Here is a 17,436-nt window from a genome sequence, read left to right as displayed (position 1 = left end):
CAAATCTTGATGTTTTAGGATCTAAGGAACTCAAGTAGGGACCGCAAATCCCTACTAGGCATGGTGGCGGCCTACCAGACTGCATCTTATGAGGCATTATGCGTTTTGGCATGGGTTCCCCATCGACCTTCTGGTCCAGGAGCGAGTTTGCAAGCATTCTGGTGGTACTAAGTCTGAATTGAGGGGAAGGTCTCTGCGCATTTGGCAAGAGCATGGCGCGCGGGTGAGAAGGCAGCTTGGACCAGACGACTTACACCCGATTTGACCTCATGGTATAGTAGAGGTCATGGCGAGCTGGGTTTTTACACACGTAACTGTTATCGGGCCACGGGAACTTTGAAGTATTTGCACAGGATCGGCAGGAGAGATTCATCGGCTTGCATGTATTGCGGTGTTAGCGATACGGTAGAACACACACTATTTTAGTGCTCAGAGTGGGCGGAACAGCACAGGCGCGCTGGTATTACTGATCTGAAACCAGATGAGTTGATAAGATAAATGTTAGCATTCAATGATGATTGGAGAAGGGTTGAAGAATTTGCGAGAACAACGTTGCGTGTTCAAAGGATGAAGAGGGTAGAAGAAGGGAGTTTTTAGTTGGTGTAGGGATGGGTAGGACAGCCCCAATCGGGAGGGCCAGCAACCAGGTGTGCTGGTCCCGTCTTTAATTTAAAGACTTTAAAGCTGGTTGGGGCCCAGGAACGACATAGGCGGGCCCGGTTTCCCCCTCCTGGCTGTTAGAGGCAGGAAATTGACTGACCGAGTCTTAGTCCCAGGTGGGGGGGGAAGGAATGACATAGTCGGGCATGGTTAACCCTCACTGGGAATTTGAAGCAAACGATTTAAAGTTCAACTTGTGAGCCGACCTGCCATGCCGGACGTTCTGCCAGTAGGCGGGGAGGGCTCATTTGAGTGAAAGCACACTCTCCTGGGCTGAACTTTACTTGATTGTATGTCCGGCCCAGGGGAGTAGAGGAAAAAAGTTAAGTATTATATATATATATTTGAAAGCTTGTTTTGTGTTTTTACTTCCTTGTACGAAGTATTGTGATCGCGAAAAAATTCGGTTTTCAGATCTCAACGGAAATATCCATTTTCACTATACCTGAATCCATTTTGACTAGTTTCGGTGTGACGTCTGTAGGTAGGTATGTATCTTGCAAACTAAAAAATGATTAGCCGTAGGATTTTGAAATTTTGGATTTAGGACTGTTATAACATCTAGTTGTGCACCTCCCCTTTTGACTGCAGTCGATTGAACCAAAAGTGTCCAAAAAAATTTGGATTTTTTACTTTTTCTTAACTGCAGTAATAAGTCCTCATTGAGAGCTTTTCAACAATAAATCATATGTGGTATTTATTTTCATTGGTTCCAGAGTTATAACCAAATAAAATTTTAATTAATTAAATATTTGGATCTTAGGTACATCGATACCTTTGGATTATGCATTACATGGATACCTTTGGATTAGGCACATTAGCACTAATCCAAAAAGCACATCGGTTTGAATCAGACTTCATATTTCTTTTTTTTTTACTTTTATTTTTAATTTAAATGTATTGATTTATTAATAATTATTAAACTCTGATTGTAAAAAATTCTTTACGATAAATAATAATTCAACATAATAAAAAAAAATATATATATAAAAAATATAAAAAATATCAAAAGTTATTTCATTTTAAAGAAATGTGTATATGTAATTTAATAAGCGTAAAATGAAGTCATGTAGTGTCCACATCAGATTGTGTTTTTTTATTATATGATACATAATAAAACATATTTTGTTGTATTTAAAATTAACAACTTGCATGCAAAATACTAGAATTTTTTCTTCCACAGGACATTTCTGAGCTAATTAGCACCATCATTTTTTTCTGCTCCAGAAGCTCTGTAGAATATAAAATTCCAGTAATTTGAAAATTAATCTTTAATAATTTGTAAAAGTATTATAATGTTTTATCATTTTGTTCATTGAATTTATTGTAAAATGAAGTAAAATTAATTTTAAGGTGCTGCCAGATAGAAATTCAAATGGTATTAACAACCTTCAACTTTTTATACTTACAGTATCCTTTTTTAAATTATTTATTTTTCAGTTAATCATAATCTACTGTTAACGGTTTTTTGTTTAATTGTCATTTATTTTATGTTAAACTCCTCAACAAAAAACTATCCCAAAATGTAAAATATTTTTAAATAATTTTTTTCAATTTTGTTTGCAGGCAATGGAAAAGTGATTTACAAAAAGCAAGAGAGAAAAACAAAAAACCATCACTTTTATTTACAATACTTAAAACATTTGGTAAAGAATATATGTGGCTTGCCTTTTTACATGGTTTCAGTGAAATTGGTGTTCAGTAAGTCATAATATTCATATTTATTTATGCTATTTTAGGGTTGTATACATACTTGTTTGTAAATAAAATAGATTGTTCTTGCCATTCAATCTGTTCACTCGTTTCTTCAACATCATAGAAAATCATGGGCTTATTTTATATATATATATATAAAAAATATATAATAAATAAGTAGATGTGGTTTATAAAAAGAGAGAAGAAAATTTTAGGAAAATGAAGTCAGAATGTATTAATGTTAAATTGCTAATGAAAAGTATTTTTAGTAAGAGAAGAAAGAGTTAACAGCTGGCAGGAATATATAAAGGAACTGTAAAAAGGAAAAAATTGTTAGATGAATTTTCGAAGAAAGGTGATACCAAAGGAGACTACTTTGAGATCAGAGTTTGATAGTTTTCTAAAATATTAAAATGTATCATCAGAATTATTGTTTTTTCCAGGGTCTCTGGAAAAAAGGGCCTCTGGAATTATTGTTTTTCAGGGCCTCTATTGAATAGCCTCTGTTGATATAGACAATATAGAGTTTACAAGGCTGTAGTTGTACCCAAATTTTAGAAAAAATATAATTATTATCATATCAAAGACAGCAGGAGTAGGCAATAAGCCTACCTGTTATAACTAATTATAACCTACCTGTTAGGCTGGTGTTATAAGCTGTTATAACACCTGCCTAACATTGTGTGCATCAAAAATTTCATTAGTATAGTTTATAGGCAAATAAAATGTGTGTAGGAAGGTGTTCAGAATGGATGATAAGTTTGGTTTCAGAAAAGATACAAGTTCAAGGGAGTTCATTCCGGCCCTAAGAATAATCTTTTTAATCGTCATATATAAAAGAATGAAGCCAACAATTACTAATCTGGAGAAGGATTTGATAGTATCAAAAAGGATAAAATGTTCAATATTTTGAAAAAAATTGGAATGAAATATAATGAAATAAACTTAAGTACAATCTGTACAAGAATCAGGTAGTAGTGATAATAGTAGAAAATGAAGAAGGCAGACTCTGATTCAAAAAGGGAAACAAGAGTGTAGTCTGTTCTTTGTTGCTTTTCAGCTTGCAAATAAAGAAACAATGTAGGTTTTGAGGGACAACTTTTATAATGGACCAATAATTTTTGATATTACCAACCCTTACAGAAAAATTTTGCTGGAATTGTAAGAAGGTGAGGCTTGTCATATGCTAAACATGTGAAACCTTTTTCACATGCAGCCGTTATTGTACTGAGTAAATTTGAAGTTTTTCTTAAACTTTAAACCGGAAATCTTGTTTATCCCCTATTTAGCACCGGTGAAATCTACTTCCATCTTCCAGTGTGCTGAAAAGGATTTGTTTTGTTTTTTTGTTGTCAGAGATGTGATTTAATTTTCATTCTTTCAATTCAAGTACATCTCTTATGCGGTCACAATGTAGTTGATTTCATTTTCTGACTAATGTTCAGAAATGGTATTTTTAGAAATTTTGAAATATTTGCAGGTTATTGTTCTCTTGTGCTTGTCAGTGAGCTTCCTAGGCAATCTGCATGAAAATAATTTTTGATAATTAAAAATCATATATTCCTTGGAACGGAAATTCCGGAAACTTTTCAGTACGTATAAAAATATAACTTTATATAAAGTGAAACTGGTCCTTATGAAATTTTTCATCGATTCTATTCATTAAGTTATCATTCATCAAAGATGATGAACCATTTTTATCTTTATTATGTCCATTAAAATGCTGTTTTACACTTCATTAAGTATTCAGATCTGTTAAGCATGCTGTTATTCATTACTGTTTTACCATATATTTCACAAATCTATCAGTGAATTTTACTGTACAACAAGTTACTATGATTAAAAAACAAATTAAGATTAATATCAATATTAGTGGTTCATTTGATTTACTTAAACATATTTAATATTTAGGAATAACTGTAAATATCAACATATTTATGTTTCAGATTCATGTTCAATTGCACTATCTTTTTATTTAATTTTTTTCAGATTAGCCCGTCCTTATTTTCTCGCTTTATTATTAAGTTACTTTAAAGAAAACTCAAAAACTACTATTGAAGAAGCATATTTTGCTGCAGTTGGAATAATATGTTCTACTGTTCTTTACTCTCTACTTCTTCAACATTATTTTGCATCTGCTATGAGAATGGGGATGAAAGTTCGTGTAGCTTGTGTGTCATTAATTTATAGAAAGGTAAATAGGTTTCTTTAAATATGATTTTTTGACATTAATGGATGTAAATCTATGGTTGCGTAGATAACTTTTTAATTTTTTTTTGTGTACAATTTTAGTAATGTTATTAAATTTTGATATCAATAAAAGATATAAAGTGTAGTAATGAGTAATTATATGTCATATGTGCTCTTCTCTTCTTCTTCTTTATTGATAGAAATAGCAATAGAACATGAAAATGAAAAAATATAGCAGTAAAAGGAATAATTCTCACTTCTATAAATTATTAAAATAATAAATGATTTTGCTGCATCAGATTTGGGTTTACAATTAATGAGAACCAGGTCTCATATGTACTTCAGCCTAAAAGCTTTTTTTTTGTACATTTCAATCTTTCATTCTCCTATCATTTCTATTAACTTAAGAAGATGCAGAATATGATTTGACAATTAGAATTTTCATATTTAAATAGCTGATAAATTGGTAATTCAAAAATTATATTCCTCTGAATTTGGAGCTGTCACTGTACATTGACAGTTAAGGTTTTGGAGCTGCTGGCCCTTTGTAGGATTACCAATGTTCAAAAAGGACTGTTTAATAAGTGTAAGTAAGCTGCCATGGATACCTATAGTAGCAACTGGAGCCAGCTAGTATCAGCCTTAATAGTTTGGCTCTGAAAAAGGCCATCTGGTCTATGAACATATTTTATGTCAGCAACAGCTAGATTAGCCCAGGAGTCTAAAGCTCATAGTGTTCTTAAAAGAACCATTTTTTCTTATCAGCAGGCATCTGGGTTGAAAACCTGACCAGATTGATTAGTTTCAGTGAAACAACTGTGTTCTTCTATACTGACATTCGTTTTTTACTTCTTGTGATATCATTAAATCTTCTGACGACAGCATTTGCTTGGCTTGGCGATTCAAGCACACTTTTTCATAACTTCAGGACCGTTATTATGGAACTTTCCTGGTAATTGGCTGAGCCAGCATACAGTATGATCCTTTGCTGAAGTTAAATTCTAAGAAGGATCTAGCCCAACTAACATCTCTCTTCTTTCATCTATCAAATTCTGCTCTTCTTCTCTAATTATTTTCAACACTTCCTTTTTTCTCATTTTGTCTGCCCACTTTACTTTCTTAACTCTTTTCCAGAATCACATTTGAAACTTTCTCTTCTTTCTTTCTGATGATTCAGATCCCTATTATGACATACTTCGCACAAAGCTTTTGACAATCTCTACCATAGTTCAAATGGGTTCCTTCTTGTTGTAAGTGATCATTTCATCTTCCTCATATTTAAAAATTTTTCCCCATAGACTCCTGGAATGTTTATTGTCCATAATTTGATTTTAAAATCTGTCTAATTTTATATTAAAATAAATGCTATGAACAACATTATCAGATAACTTTTAAGATAAAATTCTCATTTATTACAACAATTCATAGAATTTATATCAAATAAAAGTATACTGTTGTGTTTTTAAAATATATACCCAGATCAGACAACATTTATTATATTCAAATTCAAGAAATATAAGAAAGTAAGAGTAATGCAAATTAGCAAAAAGTTATCATAACTGATAAATCAGGTAATCAACAGACAATTAATAATGTAAAGGACTTTTAACTGTAGCAACATTGATTAGGTTAAAGGCAAAAAGAAAAAATAGAATGTGATTCTAATTTTTGCTTATTTGATGTTATAATATTCAAATAACTAAAGGTAGGTATGTTGAATAAGTAGGTTTTTAACAGGGAGTATGCAATTAAACAATTGCTGAATAGATAGATATATGATTCATTCATTGTTTTTGCTTTTTTAGTGTCTAAAAATTGGAAGAACAGCACTTGGAGATATTTCATCGGGTCAAATTGTAAATATTGTGTCAAATGATGTATCAAGATTTGAAATAGTGACAACAACATGTCACTATATGTGGTCAGCACCACTACTTGCTGGAATAGTTGCTGTTATATTATTTAACGAAATAAGATGGGCTGGACTTTTTGGAATATTAGCTGTTCTTATTATTGTTCCACTGTTATGTAAGTATAACTTTCCTTTATGGCTTTATACTGCTGTAAAATATTAAGCTATCAACTTACCCATAGGCTGTCAATTTACCCGACACAAAAATATTGTGATATAGATAATTTTAATTTTTTCAACTAATTAAAATTACATAATGCAGCAGAAACTCTAAGACTGTGCAAAAAGGGTCTACTAGAAAATCTAGTAAAAAGAAATGAAAAACAAAAGACAAATTTTAGGTCTTAATTTCTAAATGATTAGGTAAAATTAATTCCAAATAACAAACTTTATACTAAAATTTAAAAACTGTCGGACACGATAAGGAAAAGATAAATTGCATTTTACTCCCATTTATTTAGAATAAATAACAGTAACAAATTTCTTCCAAAGTAAAAAAAAACTAAAGGCCAGTGATTCACACAAGTCCAAGAATGCCTAAAAGAACTGAAGATACCTGGAGAAATTATAAGAGAAAGATAAATTTTTATTAAAAGTTGAAAATAAAAGGTTACAAGAAGCACCAAAATGCAAGAACAGAGCTGAACTTTCTGAAGAACAAAGGAAAGAGATATCAGAAAGAATGAAAAGGTACTGGGCTGACAGAAAAACACTGCCGGCCTCCGTGGCACGAGTGGTAGCATCTCGGACTTTCACTTGGAGGTCCTGGGTTTGAATCCCAGTCAGACATGGCATTTTTCACACATGCTACAAAACATTCATATCATCCTCTGTGGAATGAATTACTTGACTGCGGACCCGGAGGTAAAACGTAAAACAAACCAAAAAAAAAGATACAACTGCAAATAAATAAATGATCTAATGTGTTCCAAGGTTAACTATTTTGAGTTTTAAGGTGAACACTCCAGAAAACAATATTAATAGTTTTAATATTAGTAGCTTCTCGCATGTAACACATCCTTTACCTGTCTGACCATAAACTCTTAAGAATAATGTTAAAATTTCATTCCTGTAATACAATATTTCTTACATACAATATAATCTTTATCTCATGAAAATGACATAACAGTTACAGTTCATCATTTCTCTTTCACAATGACAATACTATATTTTATCATTTTTAGAAAAGCTAAGTAAAAATAGATGTATTGTAAAGCTTTTGTAATGAATTACACTTGGTGAAGATATGAGTCTAATCTTGATATACGGAATAAGGAAGCATGCCTGATCTACAATATGCTGTTTAATACATATGGCAGAGTTGTAATAAAAGAATAAATATACACAAAATGGTTTCAGAATAAAATAAGGAATTTTATTAGTCTTTTGTGATTATCCTCAGTGATTGATTTTACTGTTCTCAATCTAGAATCAGCTGATGTTATAAGTGGCAGTTTATTTATTTTTTAATTAAGTAAACACTTGTTTAGAATGTAGTCAAAAATGTATGGAATTTGAATTATGTCTGTTCTTTTGGTATATGCTGGCTACATTAATATAGAGGGCTTTACTGTAACATTGTTTGGAGCTGCAACCTAATTATGCCTAACCTAATTAAACAAATCGGTTTTCAGTTTATTTATTTTTGGAGAATTATGTTAATTTGAAGATTATGCTTTTGTGTGTAATGATTTATTTTAACACATCTTAATACACTTCAAAGCAACAAATATACTTACAACAAACACTTAAGGGCCTCCATTTCTGCCAGCCACCTCATAAATTCACACGACAAATTCATCAACATTGACAATAACCATGTCTTTCTAAACATAACTACCTCTTAATATTCTTGAACATTATGAAACATGTAAACATATGTTACAGAAACACAAAATATACTAAATGAACAGACACAGTTCAAACTTCATATGCTTTTTGATTACATTTTAAATATGTATCTGCCTATTTAAAAATAAAACATACCAGTGTTGAACTTATGCTAGTGTGAGTAAAGCACCAGGCATTAATGATGTTTACAAAGATGACTGAAAACATTTTTAAGTAGTTTTTAAAAGGTTTCAATTAACCAAACATCTCAGGAACCTGAGACCTACAAACCTACTGAGCCTGTACAAAACTGAGACCTTTGACTGTACAAAACTACACTTCATTTACATTCATACATATCATGCTTGTTCATCCTTTGAAGTAATACCTTACGGTGGTTCTTGAGGCTAAACAGAAAAAGAAAGTAGTTTTTAAAAATCTTGAGACCATATCTTTTAATTTTACTGCCAGTGAAGTAATGTGGGATTATGTGTGATAAATATGATTAAGTGTACTGTTTTGGAATTATGTTTTATATTTATTGTGAAACTGGAACAATGATGAGAAATCATTTTATTTACTTTATTTGGAAAAAAGTAAAAATGTTTCTTTTAATAGAAGAAATTAATTTAAGATTAAATTGTAATTTAAAGAAAACTGAAGCTTTCATTTGGAAATAAAATTTAAAATGTGAATATGACTTTTGAAAACCAAATAATTCTTAAAACAAATACTTAGTTACTACAGATATATCAAAAGAAACAAAGAACTATGGAAATTATTATAGAATTGTGAAAACCAGGAACTTGTTATTTTAACAAATTTATCCAAGATTGATTAGCATAATTTCATCCACTTGATAATATTTTTACTCTATACATAATTTTTACATTATTTTGTTAAATTACAAACTTTAATAGCACAATGATCAAGTAGCAGAAGCATTACTTATAAATGGAAAAAATGATAGAAAATGATTTTTTTTTTAATCCTATTAAATGGTTTGGGTTAAAAAAAAAATTATTGTTGAAAATGGATTGGGAAGAGAATAGAAATATTACCTTGATCATAAATTTAATTCTTTCCTTCTTAATGCTGCCATTTAGGGTAAAAGGAACACTATAAGAACTTATATATAATTTTTTGTTAATTTACAAAATAATTAGAAAAATTACAAAAAAATTCATCCAAAACTTAATAAATTTTGAATTAGATGAGTCGGATAAAACCACAACTTAAACGGACACTTGAAATCCTACTTTTTTTTTTAAGAGAAATTTATAAGAAAATGCAGGCCTTCACATAGAAATATACAATATGGAGTGCTCCAGTGAAGCATTAACGTCATCTACAGGGAACCATAGATGATCTTCAAGAATATTTCTCAACAATATTAGAGAGTTCTTCATCATCAGTTCAAAAAATCATTCAATGGTTGGATTGTAACTATGTAAATTAAATTGTAAATAAAAGCGTTACAATTTATCTTTCATTTATAAAGTGAAAGCAGAAGTTTATGTGTTTCATACGAAAAGATTTGCATAATCATGCAAAACCTGCTGAAAACATGGAAAATTTATAAAAGATGATAAAAATAATTACTGGAAGGAATCTGCTTTACAAAAGTCTCTATACATTCAAGTATTTTCTTTGTTCAGTTTCACTAAGTTATGAGTTTTTAAGACATACTTCATAATCTGTTACCTTCTGTAACTATTGAGTATAATCTTCACTGTAGCTTTATTTTGATACAGCCATCATTGCTTGCACTTTTTCAACATCTTCCAACACTTCTGCTTTTATTTGCCTTGAAGATTCTTGTCTTGAAAATGAAAAACAAAAGAAAAAATAGATTATCTATTCACAAAATAATTTCAGTGACAGAAAGTAAATAGAAAAAAATATTAAACTTAACACAGCATACTAGTGGTATGCTCATGTACTCAGAGCTAACCAATTAATCTTCAAATCTGAACAGTTTTCTTTATATTTGTTTGTGAATAGTGCAAATGTTTGGTCAAAACATCAATATTGGTCTAATTATGATAAAAAATAAATCATATTTTGAGATAATCTTGTTTTTAGAACACTATTTAACCAAGAACGATCTAAATTTTAATACCTTAGGATGTGGTCTATCTCCTACATTTTTTCTCATAACAATAATGCACTTTAATCATCCAATGTACAAGTGCCTTTAAAAGAGTTACTTCTCTTAGAGTAGTGGTATTCATTACACAGTCAGTCCCTATAAATAAAGAGGGGATATTAGCCATAGGACACTGAAGATCCCTTGCATTTTAGAGGACTTGGCATACTAATATGCAAAAGTTTGTTTGTTTCTATGAAGGATGCCATGGGAAACTACTTCATTCCTTAATCTCCTTAGTAAACCTGGTGTGAAACCTTATAATTCTTCAGAATTGCTACGCAATTGATTTTCTCTCAGCCTGAGATTTTCTCTCATCTCAGGCTCCTATAACTATTATGGGTATGGCACATATATACAAATATATATTTCATAAGTAAGAACTGCATTTTTTGTTGTTGGGAATTTTGTTTCTTATTTTTTCCCTAAGAAAAATTAAAATTAGCAGTTTACGATTTAATTTTCAAAAACTAGATTTTAGCATGATGTTTCTGAGACAAAATAAAGATGAATAAAATTTTCCTAGTAGTTTAACGTTGTACTTAAAACTTGTTATTTTTTACCAAGTAAAAATAGAATTTTTAGCAGAATTTCGTGAATCATTTGTAAAAATATCTTTTAAATATTAAATCTGTTTTTTAATGAAATTCCAAAGTAATTTCAAAGTAATAAAAATCGGAATTTATTGGTTCTTTTAGCTTCAAATGCCTTGGTCCACAGATGTAGGCAATTACTTTAATGTGGTATTTTTCTGAAATCCCGTTTTCTAGTTTATTTTCTTGGTCCCTGTGAATTCTGGTTAATATCAAGAGCTTTGTATTTTTCTTGTTTATTTTTCTGTTTTACTTTGATATTAAAGTTTATTCTTAATGATTATTGTTCTATTTTTTATTATTATTCTTAATAGAACAATAATAAAATCTTTTTATTGTTGAACCCCATGTATTATAATTACTTTGATTTGCTTGAGCTCATTTAATGATGCTGCCACAAGAGTAGTAGCATGATCAGCATAAAGCTGTCTGTAGAAGAATTTATAGTGAAACTGTAATTTTGAAATAGAGATATTTTTTTTTTTTTTTTTGTCTTCAGTCATTTGACTGGTTTGATGCAGCTCTCCAAGATTCCCTATCTAGTGCTAGTCGTTTCATTTCAGTATACCCTCTACATCCTACATCCCCAACAATTTGTTTTACATACTCCAAACGTGGCCTGCCTACACAATTTTTCCCTTCTACCTGTCCTTCCAATATTAAAGCGACTATTCCAGGATGCCTTAGTATGTGGCCTATAAGTCTGTCTCTTCTTTTAACTATATTTTTCCAAATGCTTCTTTCTTCATCTATTTGCCGCAATACCTCTTCATTTGTCACTTTGTCCACCCATCTGATTTTTAACATTCTCCTATAGCACCACATTTCAAAAGCTTCTAATCTTTTCTTCTCAGATACTCCGATTGTCCAAGTTTCACTTCCATATAAAGCGACACTCCAAACATACACTTTCAAAAATCTTTTCCTGACATTTAAATTAATTTTTGATGAAAACAAATTATATTTCTTACTGAAGGCTAGTTTAGCTTGTGCTATTCGGCATTTTATATCGCTCCTGCTTCGTCCATCTTTAGTAATTTTACTTCCCAAATAACAAAATTCTTCTACCTCCATAATCTTTTCTCCTCCTATTTTCACATTCAGCGGTCCATCTTTGTTATTTCTACTACATTTCATTACTTTTGTTTTGTTCTTGTTTATTTTCATGCGATAGTTCTTGCGTAGGACTTCATCTATGCCGTTCATTGTTTCTTCTAAATCCTTTTTACTCTCGGCTAGAATTACTATATCATCAGCAAATCGTAGCATCTTTGTCTTTTCACCTTGTACTGTTACTCCGAATCTAAATTGTTCTTTAACATCATTAACTGCTAGTTCCATGTAAAGATTAAAAAGTAACGGAGATAGGGAACATCCTTGTCGGACTCCCTTTCTTATTAGGGCTTCTTTCTTATGTTCTTCAATTGTTATTGTTGCTGTTTGGTTCCTGTACATGTTAGCAATTGTTCTTCTATCTCTGTATTTGAACCCTAATTTTTTTAAAATGCTGAACATTTTATTCCAGTCTACGTTATCGAAAGCCTTTTCTAGGTCTATAAACGCCAAGTATGTTGGTTTGTTTTTCTTTAATCTTCCTTCTACTATTAATCTGAGGCCTAAAATTGCTTCCCTTGTCCCTATACTTTTCCTGAAACCAAATTGGTCTTCTCCTAACACTTCTTCCACTCTCCTCTCAATCCTTCTGTATAAAATTCTAGTTAAGATTTTTGATGCATGACTAGTTAAACTAATTGTTCTGTATTCTTCACATTTATCTGCCCCTGCTTTCTTTGGTATCATAACTATAACACTTTTTTTGAAGTCTGATGGAAATTCCCCATTTTCATAAATATTACACACCAGTTTGTATAATCTATCAATCGCTTCCTCACCTGCACTGCGCAGTAATTCTACAGGTATTCCGTCTATTCCAGGAGCCTTTCTGCCATTTAAATCTTTTAATGCTCTCTTAAATTCAGATCTCAGTATTGTTTCTCCCATTTCATCCTCCTGAACTTCCTCTTCTTCCTCTATAACACCATTTTCTAATTCATTTCCTCCGTATAACTCTTCAATATATTCCACCCATCTATCGACTTTACCTTTCGTATTATATATTGGTGTACCATCTTTGTTTAACACATTATTAGATTTTAATTTATGTACCCCAAAATTTTCCTTAACTTTCCTGTATGCTCCGTCTATTTTACCAATGTTCATTTCTCTTTCCACTTCTGAACACTTTTCTTTAATCCACTCTTCTTTCAACAGTTTGCACTTCCTGTTTATAGCATTTCTTAATTTCCGATAGTTCCTTTTACTTTCTTCATCACTAGCATTCTTATATTTTCTACGTTCATCCATCAGCTGCAATATATCGTCTGAAACCCAAGGTTTTCTACCGGTTCTCTTTATTCCGCCTAAGTTTGCTTCTGCTGATTTAAGAATTTCCTTTTTAACATTCTCCTATTCTTCTTCTACATTTTCTACCTTATCTTTTTTACTCAGACCTCTTGCGATGTCCTCCTCAAAAATCTTCTTTACCTCCTCTTCCTCAAGCTTCTCTAAATTCCACCGATTCATCTGACACCTTTTCTTCAGGTTTTTAAACCCCAATCTACATTTCATTATCACCAAATTATGGTCGCTATCAATGTCTGCTCCAGGGTAAGTTTTGCAGTCAACGAGTTGATTTCTAAATCTTTGCTTAACCATGATATAATCTATCTGATACCTTCCAGTATCGCCTGGCTTTTTCCAAGTGTATATTCTTCTATTATGATTTTTAAATTGGGTGTTGGCAATTACTAAATTATACTTTGTGCAAAATTCTATAAGTCGGTCCCCTCTTTCATTCCTTTTGCCCAGCCCGTATTCACCCACTATATTTCCTTCCTTGCCTTTTCCAATGCTTGCATTCCAATCTCCAACTATTATTAAATTTTCATCTCCTTTTACGTGTTTAATTGCTTCATCAATCTCTTCGTATACACACTCTACCTCATCATCATCATGGGCGCTTGTAGGCATATAGACGTTAACAATCGTTGTCGGTTTAGGTTTTGATTTTATCCTTATTACAATGATTCTATCGCTATGCGTTTTGAAATACTCCACTCTCCTCCCTATCTTCTTGTTCATCACGAAACCTACTCCTGCCTGCCCATTATTTGACGCTGAGTTAATTACTCTAAAATCACCTGACCAAAAGTCGCCTTCCTCTTCCCACCGAACCTCACTAATTCCTACTATATCCACATTTGTCCTACCCATTTCCCTTTTTAAATTTTCTAGCCTACCAACCTTTTTCAAGCTTCTAACATTCCACGCTCCGACTCGTAGAATGAGATATTTATAGTGCTAAATTGTTTTAATGTTTACTTATTATAGTTCATTAATAATGGTTTGCTTATGTTTGTTCTTTTACAGCTTATGTTGGAAGTTTAAGTTCAAAATACCGTCTACAAATAGCCTTAAAAACTGATGAAAGAGTCCGTTTAACAGATGAAGTTATAAAAGGAATACAAGTTATAAAAATGTATGCTTGGGAAAAACCATTTTCAAAATTAGTTACGACAGCACGAAAGTAAGTCTTTTATAATGTTTTTTTTTTTTTTTTTTTTTTTTTTTTTAATTAATTAAATATACATAACATATTGCATCTCAGTTTTGAGAAGGCAAATACAATGCTATGATAATAAAATAATTAAATAAAAATAGAATTAGTTTTATTATTAGCTAATTACTTTCAAAATTAAAAAAAAATACATGAACATAATCTCCAAAGTAAGAAATGTTTTCATACACCACCCGCACAGGTAAACACTGTTGTAGTTTTTGGTTTGGCTAGTATATTTTTTCAAGCAGAAAATAATTATTATGGTGGCTCAGTGTTAATCAAGTTTTAACCAGTAAATTTATTTTTACTCAACAAAGAGACCTGATGATCATTGCATTCTGGATGTTCCCCATGCTTGTGACTGAATAGAAACAAAATATAAGAGCTCTTTGTACAGTTTCCCTTGACAGACAGTGAGTTTCACTTTTCCTACAATGAAATATTTGTTGGCTGACAGTCAGTTTTAAAGAAAAGAGATGGGGAAAGAAGTGTCATTGATTGGTTGAAAAGGATATTGTTAAAGATGGCGCGTGCACACACACACACACACACACACACTTCAGATGGGTCTTGGGATAGGTCCCTTGCACACATCCATCTCCATTGATTTCTATTCCCAGCTTAACTTTTAATATCCTGATAGTTCCCATCTCTGTTAAGGTTGTCTATAATTTTTACCCTTATCATCCTCTTTTACTCCTTGTAGGATCAATATTGATCAATTCTCCTTTTATTATTTGTTCCAGCCAGTTAATTTTCCTATGCTGAACTGTTCTGATTAAGCTCTTCTATTACTGTCTACTTTCCTCATTACTTTATTTTTCAGTTTGTCCATTCATCTTTCCCAATCCTTTTCCTGCCCATATTTCAAATACTTCCAACCTTTCTTTAATTTTTCTTTTCTCAGGGAGTAGCATACTAAAGTGATGTGAAGCAAGGCTAAACTGTCAATGGTTAGAAATATGTTTAATAAAACAGTTTCCATATTGGTCTACTGGAAAAAAGAAATTCTCTTACAACATATTCTGGGGGTTGGCTAATGACAGGTGTGGGGTTTATCCAAAGGATTCTTATTGATGGAAGATTAATAAAGTGACCAATTTTTTATATTTGAAATTAAATCTATAACTATGATTTGTCAAATAAGTGTTAGAGGATGAATACTGTTGATCATCCACTTATATATAAGTCTTGTGTATTCAACACCCTTATATACTAAAAATAATTGTCTTTTATACATATAAAATCTATGGTTTTTGACAAAAGACATTAGCATCAATATGTAAAAAACATTTCATCTATGACTATTTAGAAAAGTAATTAATTTCTGATTCTGAATTTTTTCATTTGTTTCTTTATCTTTTCAGTTAAGTTTTTCTTTACTTTTTAGAATCTTTGTTTTATTTTTTCTTCTTGGTGTAGATATTTTTCAATTTCTTACTTTTAAACAGGGGAATATTTCTGCACAGAGCCTATTGCACTATGTTAATGTCTCTGATTAAGGACCTGGAATAAACAGTATAATTTTGATCGTTTGATTATGAGCAGTATTTGTTCAATATTTTGAACACGTTCACTAGCCACAAATGAGTATTTACCCTTTTCTCTTGTCGTATACATCTGTTGAAGAGCCCCTCTCGAAATTTGTGCACTGGTTTCACAGCACTTTCACTCTTTTAATTATCCATAAACTCAACATTATCATGTATGTATTTTAGTGGTAATATGTCCGTCCTTCCACTTGAAAAACCAGTCCTGCCACAGATCTCTGTTTATCAATTCTGGGCTATTTACATGTTGCTATGGCAACCGGTTTATTTCTAAGAGCCAAAAATTCGGAAGTGAATTTTGGAATCGCCTTAACTTAACGTTTAACACATTAAACTAAACCTAACGTTAACGCATTTAACTTCATGTTTATTTTCTTTGATCTATGAGATTCAATTTAATAAATGGGGTATAGATTGCGTTGCTACATCCATCAATGAAAGTGTCAGTTTAGAATGTTTTTAATTATTAATTTTTAGTAACATCTTAATTATTATTATTTTTATAATTTATCTAAATTAGGTATTGTATGCAATTTATTTTATTTCAGGTCTGAATTAGATGTCGTATATAAAACATCATTCCTTCGAGGAGTTTATATGACATTTAATTTATTAATATCAAGAACTGTTTTGTTTGCAGCATTACTGGCTTTTATTTTACAAGGAGATCATCTTACTGCTGATCAGGTACTTAATCCTTTTTCAGTTAGTTTAAAAGTAAACTGGTTAACTTTAATTGGTTTACAAGCATATCGTAAATATGCTTATATTTATATATATATATATATATATTATATATATTTTATCTAATGAAACAAGATAGTTGATGTATGTGGGAGTGGTCTATTTGGAATGGTGATCTTTGTTGATGTACTTCTAGTTAAAGTACCTAGTGATTTGGTTATTCAGTTATTTCATGTTCTAAAGGCATTTTTTATTTATTATAATTGTTAAGGATACTGAATGAATAGATTTAAATTGATAAAAAAAATTTTGAATGATTATTTTTTATTGCTAACTTCCAAGAAAATGTAAAATATTTTACATAACTTAATATTATATTACCTGTACAAAGGAAGCTTATTTTTGTCTTTTTATTAATGACACCATTTTTTTTTAATATTTACTATGTTTTTGTCCATGATGGTTAATATTGAAAATCTTTTAAAAATATAATATCACAGATTTAACCGACTTAACCATTAACCAACACAGACTTAACTGTTTTATTTTAAAAT

General features: G+C 31.0%; 1 protein-coding gene across 5 annotated transcripts in view; it reads left to right on the top strand.

Annotated features, from left to right (window-relative positions):
- The window catches only part of LOC142333216 (ATP-binding cassette sub-family C member 4-like), a 189,880-nt gene that overhangs the window by 95,953 nt on the left and 76,491 nt on the right, over window positions 1-17,436 (top strand). For all 5 annotated transcript variants that reach the window (XM_075380199.1, XM_075380201.1, XM_075380198.1 and 2 more), the window contains 5 exons: window positions 2,227-2,361; window positions 4,345-4,549; window positions 6,351-6,573; window positions 14,459-14,615; window positions 16,747-16,885. In XM_075380199.1, coding sequence (XP_075236314.1) covers window positions 2,227-2,361; window positions 4,345-4,549; window positions 6,351-6,573; window positions 14,459-14,615; window positions 16,747-16,885 — 859 coding nt within the window. The remainder of the gene's footprint in view (window positions 1-2,226; window positions 2,362-4,344; window positions 4,550-6,350; window positions 6,574-14,458; window positions 14,616-16,746; window positions 16,886-17,436) is intronic.

The sequence above is a fragment of the Lycorma delicatula genome, chromosome 12 (genome assembly GCF_047948215.1).
Source record: "Lycorma delicatula isolate Av1 chromosome 12, ASM4794821v1, whole genome shotgun sequence".
In the NCBI taxonomy this organism is placed as follows: Eukaryota; Metazoa; Arthropoda; class Insecta; order Hemiptera; family Fulgoridae; genus Lycorma; species Lycorma delicatula.
This window is presented reverse-complemented; position numbering and strand designations above follow the sequence as displayed.